Consider the following 11,815-nt stretch of genomic DNA (forward strand, 5'->3'; position numbering starts at 1 on the left):
TTTCTTGATTCTAAGAACATGTATTTGTTTGGTTTAGATGATTCAATCTAATTACTAGCCATCTATTTATAGACACAATTCTTGAATTGGTCGAGGCTTTGTGGGTTTGGACCATGAGATTTGCCAAGTCTTTCAACAGAGCATTTTTAATCAATTAATTCAAGGGTGAATTGTTCTCTAACAACCTTCTGGACTTCTACTTCTAATTACTTTAACTTGAAGGACCGATGAACTGTTCTTTAATCAATATCTAATTAATAGTTACCAAGTCTTTGATTGGGAAAACCCTAATTTAAGTTTATTCCGAAATTTGGATTGAAAACCTAATTTCATATGGAATCATTATTTCAATTAAAATCCTTTGACGGTGTCTTTGTACAAATACACCTAAAGATGGTTACAATGAATGAATATTTTATCATCCATCATGTGACTAAATCATCTCTGGAATGAACTGAATTTTGGGCCTTGTTTGGAGAAAACTAAACATATGTTGCTGCTGATTTCTGAGTCGTTATATCCAGCCGGGAGATATGATTTCACCTGAAGCTTTGCTGTGGGTTAGGTAGTGTTTTATGTTGACTTTTGCTCTATTAATTCAATAAAAAATCGCCCAACCAAACGTGGCTTACTAGTTGGTTTCAAAGAACAGTGATTCAGCGTCAACGTTTAATTTATTCCGAAACTGTCCCAGAATTTTGGTTTAATTATTTATTTGGTGTGCATCATATTATGACCTCTTTAGTAGTATTGTAGTCCTCAACGCATTAAATCTAAAGACCGTATGATCTAAAGGCACTATCAAATCATGATAGATAGTGAATTAAAGCAACGCATGAAAATTATATTTGAATCCTCAAACACTGCAATGCAATTAAGTTAGACGTTGAAGATGCTGAAGATCTAAAGACTATGTCACACTAATATCATGCATCTTTTTTGAAATAAATGTATGTTTATTTATAGAAGAGTATGGAATTTTTTTAAATCTTTTAAAATTATTATTTTTATAAATAATATTTATCTTATTATTTTAGAATTTCCTGGAATTAAAATTCTTATGGATAACATTTGTCCTTTTATTTCAAGTTCTTATTATAATTAGAATTCTTTATAAATAATTTATAACCTTTTTGCATGACCCTCGAAAAAATTTTTGGATGTCAAAGTTATTTTGTTTAAGCATTGTGTGGGACCCCTCTCCCTCACCCAATTAGAGAAAGTACACATTTTTAGCCAAATTTTTTTTTTTTTGCTTTTAGGATTTTTTGGTCTTTTAATGGCCTGTTGTCTATGACACAATAACCGCTCCCAATTCTTTCATTTCAGTTCGTTGGAGGGAAGAGTAGAATATGTCATGACTTGCATATATTTCTCTTTCATAAGAACCTTCTCCAGCTGTTGCACTTCTGTTTTTTGGATAATGTGCCTCAAGATTGTCCTCTCGCATTTCATGCTTCAATATTATTTATTTACAGTAAGATTGTAGTAATCTAATTTAAAAACTTTTTCTAATGTTGTTGATACTATTTATTTACGATAAAATTGTAGTAATCTAATTTAAAAACTTTTCCTAATGATGTTGATACTATTTATGTATAGTACTATTGCAGTGGTATGATATACTTCTTAAGTTTACTTTTAGTTTTATAATCACCATTATTCTTTATAACAGAAGTGGTTTTTTTTTTTTCTTTTTGTGTTAAGTTACAATAGTTAAATTATTAGGGAGCTAATATTCTATATATATATATATATATATTTTGCTTTGTGGATAAGAATTATCCAAACTCAAGTCAATATCAAAATATTAGAGATGGTTATCACAAATCTCTTATCTCAACTATAATAGGTGAGTCTTCATTTTTTAAAAGTAAATTACTTTTATTCACGCAAGAACTCTACAAATTTTTATGTAACATTTCTTTAGTGCAAGGAGTAATGTTATTCAGTCACCCTCAATGCCACCCCACGAGATATCGTGATATCTTGCATTTTATCGACTCCAAAATATCGCGATATGAAAAGTAGCCCAAAAGCTAATTATTTCAAATTTTTTCCCCAATTTTTTTTTATGATTTGAGCTCGTACCAATCCCATTAATCCTTGCTTAAATTTAAATGTTACTATTTCAAGTTTCACCTTGCTTCAGTTCTTGTGGAATAACTTTTTGTAGTTATTTTTGATTTCGAATTCGTTTGTTGTTCTAGAAACTAGAGTTCTTGAACTTCATTTTTGATATATTTTTTGTGGTATTTGACCAAGTATTGAGACTGAAACAGGTCTTTGAAAATTATGCTGAAACCTAGAATTTCTAAAATTTTACTTATTGAGTTCCTTTTGTTTGGCTATTCTTCCTAAGCTTAATATCACGATTCTTTCCCACTCTATTATGTTTAACCTTGTTGTCTTCCTTGAATAATTGATGAGTTTCATTTGGAAGCCAAATAGGGTTTTGATTCACCCTATATTCTTGTGAAATGATGCCTAACCATGTTGGGATAGGTTCCTAGAGAGTATGAAGGTGTTGTATGTGTATTTTGGGTATGTTGTATGTAGATTTAAGGGTGTAAGCTATAAAGGCTGTCTATTGGTTGGGTTAAGATGTCGACCGTTTGGGTGTCCTGCAGGAGAAAACTCTCGACCGACTTGAGAAAACTGTCGACCATTTCCCCCACAATCACAAGCTATCAACTGAGGGTTGACAACTATCAATCGACTTTGCCAATATTTATCACTCAACATTATCTTGTAGCATTGGGCTTTAGGATTGCATTATGGGTGGATCATTTGTTATGTGTGCTTGGACACAGGCATTGCAGGGTGACTAGGAGCACTAGCATTGCATCGGGTGTGATTGACTACGTGGGTAAAGCATGGCCTGATACTTGGTTTATGGCGACCATAGTATCACGTTATGCTTACACTGCCGTGCATTTCTTATGTGTTGCATTACATATGGTTACCAGTACGCGCAACAAATTTATCTGTGGGGGATACCCACAAGCTGTGGTTAGTCATAATGGATGTGGTATGGGGCTCATGTTGAGGTTATGCCAGCCAGTTCATGGCTACAGTAGGTTTGTACACACGGTCTTGGGAGCCATTGGATGTATTTCTTATGTGGGCCCCAAGGACCATATGTGTGCATTTATGCATTTATGACTATGGCTTGGTATTATGGTCCATGGTATGGCTTGGTTATTGTGCATGGCATGGATTGTGTGCTATTGTGGGAAAGTCAGTTTCCAATCTTGTTACCCTTTTCTTCTGTTTACTTGTTGAGTCTCATGACTCACTTTGCTTTAACATCATTCCACGTAAAGGCAAGGTTAGAGATGATAATGGTTAGAATGGGGCGTGATCTTGGGGAGAGCTCTCCTAAACTAAAGGTCTTGGGATGTCATTTTGTTGGTGCCATGTGGTTGGCTAGATTTTTGTCATTAGGACTTGATGCATATTTTTTTTGAAAAAGCGTAATGAGATGCAAAGAATGATGTGTCTATTTTGTCTTAAATGAAAAATCTTTGTAGTCTTTATTAATTTCGATTAATGTAATGGATGTTCTCAATTGAGTTTTATTTTGTATCCATTTTGCGGGGGCTTTCTCCCAAAGAATGATGTTTATTTTGTCTTGAATGAAAAATCTTTGTAGTCTTTATTAATTTTGGTTAATGTAATGGATGTTCTCAATTGAGTTTTATTCTGTATCCATTTTCTGGGAATGTGTAATACCCCATGTTCGTATAAGGATGCCACGTAATTTTGATGAGTTTAGAATACCGAAAAATTGATTTTATAGCAATTTCAAGTACCGAATCAACTGTAGGGAATGCCTCGGAGTGAAATTGTCTAAAGAAAATTATATGGTCTCGACGAGCGTTCCGAGATAAGATTTATGGTATTGAAAGAAATCGGATCGGGAACAGTTTTCGGTACAGCTAAAATACAGTTGTCATTTAGGCTGTAAAACTGAATCGTTGTAGGAGGCTCCTGAAAAATCAACGGAACCCTAGGGGGGCTCCGGTTTTGCATAACGAACAACCCTTTAGTGGTTTGGGGATGAAACGATAGCCCGGTAAGGTCACTGGGGTAAAATCGTCCTTTTTAACTAAGAATTGGATTATTAATCTTGCGTTTTCAGTATTGTAATGCAAATAAATTCGATAATTTAGGGCATAGTTACAATTAGATAATTATTTAAGTGAAATGAAAATGAATTTTTAGAATTTTAAAATATAATTTTTATTATATAATATAGGATTATATATATGTATATAAACGTGCTGTGTGTGCTGTGCAATTGTAATGGCTTTGAGAAGCTTCTAAGCTTTAATGGCCGAGATTTTGGTCGTGAAATAAGGAGATTGTGGTAGCAAGAGTTAAGGATATCGCAACAAGATTTGTGGAGATTTTCATATTAAATGATGTGCGTGGCGGGCAAGTTTGTAACAGTGATATTAATGTGAAGCCACTGCCTATAAATTGGCAGTGATCGTGGCCGAGGGAGAGGCAGTGCGAGATCGAGAGTGATAGAGAGCAAGGGAGAGATCGAGCTCGAGCTCGAGTTGGGCAATTCGAGAGAGAGAGAGAGATCTGGAAGAAGGTGGGTCGCGGCCATGGCAGCCACGATAGTGAGCTGGTCGCGAAGCAGGGGAAGCTCGCGGTGGTGGCTCGGGGCAGCAACGGCGGCTCGCGGCGGCGGGTGTGAAGCGGCCGATGGCGTCGGAGGTAGCCGACAACGGCCGAGAGGCAGTCGGAAGCGGCAACCCGCGGCCATGGCAGCCATGGCCGCGAGCTCACCAAGCTGGGCGTCGGTGCGGCCGGTTCAGCGGCTAAGAGAGGAGGAAGCGGCTGGCGGCGAGGCTGGGATCGCGGCAGCGCGGTGACTGGCCGAGGCGCTGGTGCGCGCATGGCGGAAGGCAATCTGTGCGCAGGTGGGAAGAAGAAGAAGAAGAAGAAGAAGAAAGGAGAAAAAAAAATAGAAGAGGGAGCAGGGGAGCGAGAGGTTGAAAAAGAAGGAAGGAAGAAATAAAAGAAAAAAAGGAAAAGAGAAAAAGAAAAAAAAAAGAAAAGGAAGAAAAAGAAAAGAAAATGGGAAAAATGTCGAAAAAACATCCCAGAAAAATCTCAAAAGATAGGAAATTATATTTCGATAACATCCTAAAGATTTTGGCAAGAAAACGGCTCAGGCACGCTTTTCGAGATCAAGGCACACATACCGAGGAAGTTAGAAATGCTAAGTTAAGGTAAGTAAAATTTCCTAGAAATTCCAGAATATTATTTTATGAATTTTCGTAGTGAAAGATTCGAGGAAATATTTTAGAAATATTTAGTTTGGAATTATTGAGGAAAATTAGGAAGAAATAGAAAGAAAATTATAAAAAATGCCAGAAATTATGAAAAAATAGGTTTTAATGTTTATTTAAATAATTATGGTGATTAGGATGCTTTGAGGCTTAAGTTGAAGAGACTCGTGCAAATTTTGAGGTTGGCACGCAAATCGAGGCAAGGTACGAATATTGAGGTAGCCTGATAAGCTTGAGAAGGTAAGTGCTACTTCCTCGAAAATGTTTTCATCATATTGACATGCCCTGATATGTATCCATCACGTAGACTGCATACATGACTATGAAATGCATAAATACACGTTGATATCATCGATCACACGCATATGAGGCCGTAGGGAGTACGAACTGGCGTCGCTGCCTTACCAAGGGTGCACCCATACACCCCGACTTCGAAAGAGGTGGCCGCTAAAATGGTAGGTAGCATGAGGGGTGCAGTTGACACCTATGATGAAAGACATTACATACACTCATAACATAGCATTATGTACCCTTACTTAGATGGTTCATCATCTAACTTGGGTTCGCCCTTGGAACATTCAACGTTCCAATTGGGACTTGCAGAGATGATTCTGAGATTGGTGATATGTGGTGACGCGAGACGTCGAAAAACGAGCAAATGTACCATGTTATGTTAGTAGTCTAAGAATTATGTACATTGTATTTATTGTCAGACGCTTATGAATTAACTTTGTAATGAATTAACTTTGTAATGAATGTCATGTCTAGTTATTATTATATGAGCAAGTTCGATTCAGCTTCCGCTTTGTATTTATTTCTAGTGTAGATATCTCGCACTAGATAAGGTCTTAGGGAATTTCGGGATAATGTAAAGATAAAAAAAAAAAATAAACCAAATTTCCTAAGGCATAACACGCCCTGAAGAAGTGGGCTGTTACAGAATGGGCCCTTATATAGGAGAATTTAGGAAACTTGTGTCATGGGAGATGAGGGAATTATAATGATGATAAAATCCTAAGCTTTTTTTTTATGTCGTTTACAGGCAGTCTAGTTTTGGTGATCTTAATAATAGTAGTAGAGAGAGGGATTTGTGTATGAATGATGATGCTGAAATTGATTTGGTTCTTTTGTTTGAAATTATAACGTAAGTGTTTTTTTTCTTTGTTCTTTGTGCTAAGTTACAATAGCTAAATTATTAGGGAACTAATATTATATTTTTCTTTGTTTTCCGTTTAATGGATAATTAAGGATTATCCAAATCCAAATCAATCTTGAAATATTAGAAATGGTTATCACAAATATCTTATCTCAACAATAATAGGCAAGTTTTCATCCTTCAAAAGTAAGTCACTTTTATTCATTCAAGAATTTTGTAATTTTTTATGTGATTTTCTGGAATTTGATTCAAACATTAGAGTATTTGCATAGAAAAGACCTTGTGCCCTCCAACAATTTTCTTCCTTGTAATGTACTGAAGCTTGGAGATGGTTTTGTCCTAGACAAATAAATTTATTATTGCGTTCGATCCATAAGCATTCTTTTATAAGTTAGGTTTTTAAAAATTAATCAGTTTTTTTTAATTAATTGTTTGGTATGACATTATGTATTTGATTTGCATAATGTGTGATAGTGAAAATCTATTATAGTTGTACTCATGTCAATTGTACTCATGCAATTGATATTTTGATAACATTATGTACTTGGTCTGCATATTGTTAGAATGTACTTGATTGATAATATTTCTGATAGTTTTTTTTGTTGATAAAATGAGTATATATAGTGTTTAATCTTCATTAAATTCTCTTCTCTTAAGATGGTAAGGTGCTTTGGCCTTCCTCTCCCAAAGGGCGCCCCATTTTGTGGCTAGCCGTTTCTTGCTTTAGCTAGGTTTATCTTTAGCCATATAGAGGCCAGTTTTAATTCTTTGGTCTGCTGATTTTGGCATTTTCCCCTATTTAGCTAGCTTTCTCTCTGTTTTTGTTGAGCTTAAGTCTTGATATTTTTATGTTAGTAAAAACCTAAAAGCACAATCATAATAAAGAGACAGGTTAAGCTTTTAAAAGTATTTATAAGTTGAGCATCATGCTGCTACCTAGAAATAGTATGGCGGGAACTACAAACAAAAATAAGAAAGGAACATTGGCACTACAACAATTAGGACAAGCCCATCTAAAACAAATAGCAGCTAAACATCCGACGTGGAGATAGTAAGAACTTTGAACTGCCTTGTATTCATAGGTTACATAAAGCAAGATTCTATAACATTTTAGGACTATCATGTCATATACACGTAGGGTATATACAAGATAGTGACTAACTTATAGTTTAGAACTATTTCATTGAATCACAACAATAAGAGAATTTCAAAGAAAAGGACACTGTAGCTAGCATCGGTATGAACCCACTTATTTATGGCATTAATTTAATTATTATTAGCAGACAAAAGGGTCCAATTAATATTTGTTTGGTTGTTGTCTCTCAACAGTTAGAAGACTTCTTGGAGATAATCAACCACCTTTTTGTCCAGTTGAAATGCCTTGGCCAAAACATTAGGGTTAATCTTGGGATTGGACCCAAATACGGCATTCGCAATGGTAATAACCCCAGGATTTTGGCTGCTTAGACCAGCAATTGCGACAGCATTCTTAGTCTTTGCCACATTGAACTGGAAATGAATGAGACCCTCTGGAAACACAAACACATCTCCCGGATACAGGGTCTTGGCAAAGAGACGATTTTCTGGATTGGAGGTGACAAAGCCTACATATAAGGTACCTTCCAGCACAACAATAACTTCAGTAGCACGAGGGTGCGTATGTGGCGGGTTAACCCCAAAGGGAGCAAAGTCGAGTCGGGCCAAGGAGATACCAAGCGTGTTAAGCCCCGGTAAGTTCATCACATTCACTGGAGTCGCAGTAAAACCAAGTTGGTTTGATGTATTTTGACGGTTAAGGAGCCCGGGGAAGAAGAAATCTTCTGGCGTAGCAAGATTTGGGTCCTTGCAAAACTTCCCATTAACAAACACTGCATGTGATGAAGAGAATTAGGGTTGGTAAAAAGTCACTAAAATTCGTAGCAGAAAGAAAAAAATAAATAAATAAAAGTCACTAAATATATATAGAGAGCAAAAAAGTCTGTGGTGATGAACCATGAATCTGAACAATATTTCATGCAGTTGGCTAGTTGATGAAGTTATATATAGTGTTATCCTATACAGTTTGAACCCATGAGAGAGAGAGAGAGAGAGAGAGAGAGAGAGAGTGTACCTCCAAATTTGGAGTCATTAACAGCAACACAAAAGTCCTGCAATTGGCTTGGATCAGAAGCATAAGCAAGTGTTGAAGCCAAGGCCAACACAGCCATAGTTACGAAGAGGTGGGTGCCCTTCATTCTCTTGATTTAGGATTTAAACTAACAGTAACAGTAGGGAATAATCAGCGCTTTGGATTTAGAGATTTTCTTTGTAATTTGTTTGGTTTAGATGATGGAATGGCTATTTATATATATAGACATGGAGTTCATGAATTGGTCAAACATTTTCTCGGTCCTGAATCGGGGAGGGGAGAGGACATTTTTTATTTGAATTAGGATGAATTGACATTTTCTTTCTTCTCAACTAAGACCGACATACATATCCTGATGAAGTTTTCTTCTGTGATTAGGTATCTACAGATGGATATTAATTCAGCTGAAGCTAGTTTTGTAGAATATATCCTCTTTACTGTTCGAAAACTGATATTTAATATCAAATTAATTTGCAATCTTTTCGCTCCTACTGGGGAGAGCACGCATTGATTAATGTTAAATAAACAAATAACGAGAACTTAGTCAAAATAAATAAATAAAATTAAGTACTGCAAAATAATAAAATATATAATATGAATTGTCCTAAAATGCATCGGAGTAGATGTTTGAGAATTTGAAAAAAAACAAAAAATAAGACTGCATTTTTTTTACTATTTTTAAGTCATTTTTAGTTCTCAATTTTTTAAAATAATAAAAATCCGTTCTCTTTACTGTTTTTAAAAATATATTTTTAAAAATAAAAAAAATTATAAAGAAAACTCAAAATAACAAAAATTATTTTGAATGTTTTCATCCAAAACAAACTCTAAACTTAAAATATATTTATTTATTTATTTATATTTTATTATTACAATGAGAAAAAATATTATAAAATTCATTCATTTAAAAAAATATATATATTTTTTCATAATATATTAATATTAAATATTTTATGTACCAGGTCATGACTTAGCGTAACCTTGATTTATTTAGCAGGTCATGACTTAAAATCAAGTACCAGGTCATGAACTTTGCATGCGCTTGATTTACGTACCAGGTCATTACTTAACCTAACCTTGACTAGCTAGCATAGACAATTAAAGAGGATAATCTGGTTTTAACCTAACCTTGAATATGCAGCAGGTCATGAACTTGCATATTCTTTTTTTATTCCTTTTTTTTTTTTTTCAATTGCATATTTTGCGTGTAAGGATGTGGTTGGGAGAAGATTAGTAATAAAATGGATTAAAGGGTATTAAAACAAGCACAACAAGAATAAGTGAAATGAAATAGTAAATACTTTTCCTCATCCGGGAAAGAGATCGATGGAGGATGGACAATAATAAAAGGTATTGTCTCTTTATCTATGATAATACATGGAATGAAAAAATACTAAATAATAAATGAAAAATATGAATTCATGATAAATATATAAAAAGGAAAATTGTAATAATTAATCACCTCTAAAATTTGGCATAATTGTAAGAACCTCCCCTTATGTTTCAAAAATAACAATAATCTCCCCTATTGTTAAACAAAGGGATAAAATGATCATTTTATCCTTCATTATTCTCTCTTAATTTTTTACCTCTTTTCTCTTTCATTTGAGCTCATCGCATAGAAAAGATGGAGAGAGAGAGAGAGAGAGACTAGTGTCACAACTACCATTGTCATTGCTAGGTTACCAACTAACAAAGAAATAAGGAGAAATAAATGAGAGATTTAAGAAAAAAATAATATATATATATATATATATAAACGTACTTTAAACCTTTCAAGCCTCCATTATTAGTTTATATAATCTTCAATAATTTATATGAGAAAAGAGATGTCAATTAATATACATTTTTTTTTATTCAAATGACCACCTAAAAGACAAATACAAATTAAAAAGATTACTCATACATGACACCAAGCAAAAAATTAAGTAAAATAGGATTTTACCTAAAAAATGAAAGAATAATATAATGGGATGGGATTGTAACTTCAATCGACTGAAGTTGTCGCTTTGGTCGACCTAAGTCATCTAGTAGCTTCTAGGTATTTTCGGTTTAAAAGTTCGGTCGACCTAAGATTATAGGTCAGCTTTCTACCCATCTTCGGCCAACCTAAGTTGAATTTCAATCGATTGAACTCAAGAGTTAGCTTTTTGCCCAATTTCGATCAACCTAAGTTAGATTTCGGTCGACTGAAGATTAATGATGCTGATGTATGTGTTTCATTTGACACAGGATCCACACACTCATTTATTACTCCTCGAGTTGTGTGTTATATTCCTATTCCTAAAACCTTACTGCCATACTATTTGATTGTGACTACACGCCGGAAATATAGAAATTGTGGGTAGCAAAGTGTATAGGGATTGTAAGATTAGGGTTCATGATAAGGAATTCTTGGGAATCCTTGTTGTGTTAGACATAAAACACTTTGATCTCATCTTGGGCATGGAGTACTGGTTGTTTCAACATTATGCCAAAGTAGATTGCCGACGCAAAGTCATCCATTTTGAGTTGCTTCAACAACCAGTTATAGTGTATCAGGGGATCAAGCCGATGAGCTCTATATCCCCTCTAGATTTCATTAATTGAAGCTAAGAAATTGATGCGGCAAGGATATGAGGCGTATCTTGCCTTTGTGATAACAAGTAAGGAGAATAAGGTAGAGTTGTTAGATATTCTCGTGTGTTACACCCTATTTTTCCCAAGCATGGCATTAACTCGATCGAGATTTTGAGAATATTTTTTTTTCCACACTTACACTCAATCCATTAGATGTTTGAGAATTTGAAAAAACAAAAAATAAACGTTTGAGAGAAGATTTATTTACTAGGTCATGACTTAGCCTAAACTTGATTTATTTAACAGATCATGAACTTGCATGCACTTGATTTATTTACCACGTCATGACTTAACCTAACCTTGACTAGCTAGCATAGACAATTAAAGAAGAGAGACATCCATGGAGGATGGAAATTAATAATAAAAGGTATTGTCTTATGATAATACATGGAATGAAAAATATTAAATAATAAATGAAAATATGCATTCATGATAAATATATAAAAAGGAAAATTGTAATAATTAATCACCTCTAAAATTTGGCATAATTGTAAGAACCACCCCTTTTGTTTCAAAAATAACAATAATCTCCCTTATTGTTAAACAAAGATCCTAAACCTGGGTTTGGAGATCCTAAACAATAATCTCCCTTATTATTGAATC

General features: G+C 34.5%; 1 protein-coding gene across 1 annotated transcript; it reads right to left on the bottom strand.

Moving 5' to 3' along the window:
* Positions 1–7,451: 7,451 nt before the first annotated feature.
* On the bottom strand, positions 7,452–8,770 carry LOC127800578 (germin-like protein subfamily 1 member 11). Its single transcript, XM_052335277.1, has 2 exons — positions 8,576–8,770; positions 7,452–8,333 (listed from the first exon to the last, which is right to left on the bottom strand). The coding sequence occupies exons 1-2, from the start codon at positions 8,697–8,699 to the stop codon at positions 7,795–7,797; spliced, it is 663 nt and encodes a 220-aa protein (XP_052191237.1). The 5' UTR covers positions 8,700–8,770; the 3' UTR covers positions 7,452–7,794.
* Positions 8,771–11,815: the final 3,045 nt, after the last annotated feature.

This window comes from Diospyros lotus, chromosome 4 (assembly GCF_014633365.1).
Source record: "Diospyros lotus cultivar Yz01 chromosome 4, ASM1463336v1, whole genome shotgun sequence".
In the NCBI taxonomy this organism is placed as follows: Eukaryota; Viridiplantae; Streptophyta; class Magnoliopsida; order Ericales; family Ebenaceae; genus Diospyros; species Diospyros lotus.

Coding starts and splice junctions, on each gene's coding strand:
- LOC127800578 (XM_052335277.1), bottom strand. CDS start 8,699: ATGAAGGGCACCCACCTCTTCGTAACTATGGCTGTGTTGGCCTTGGCT. Junction 8,334..8,575: donor TAATGACTCCAAATTTGGAG/GTACACTCTCTC, acceptor CATCACATGCAG/TGTTTGTTAATGGGAAGTTT.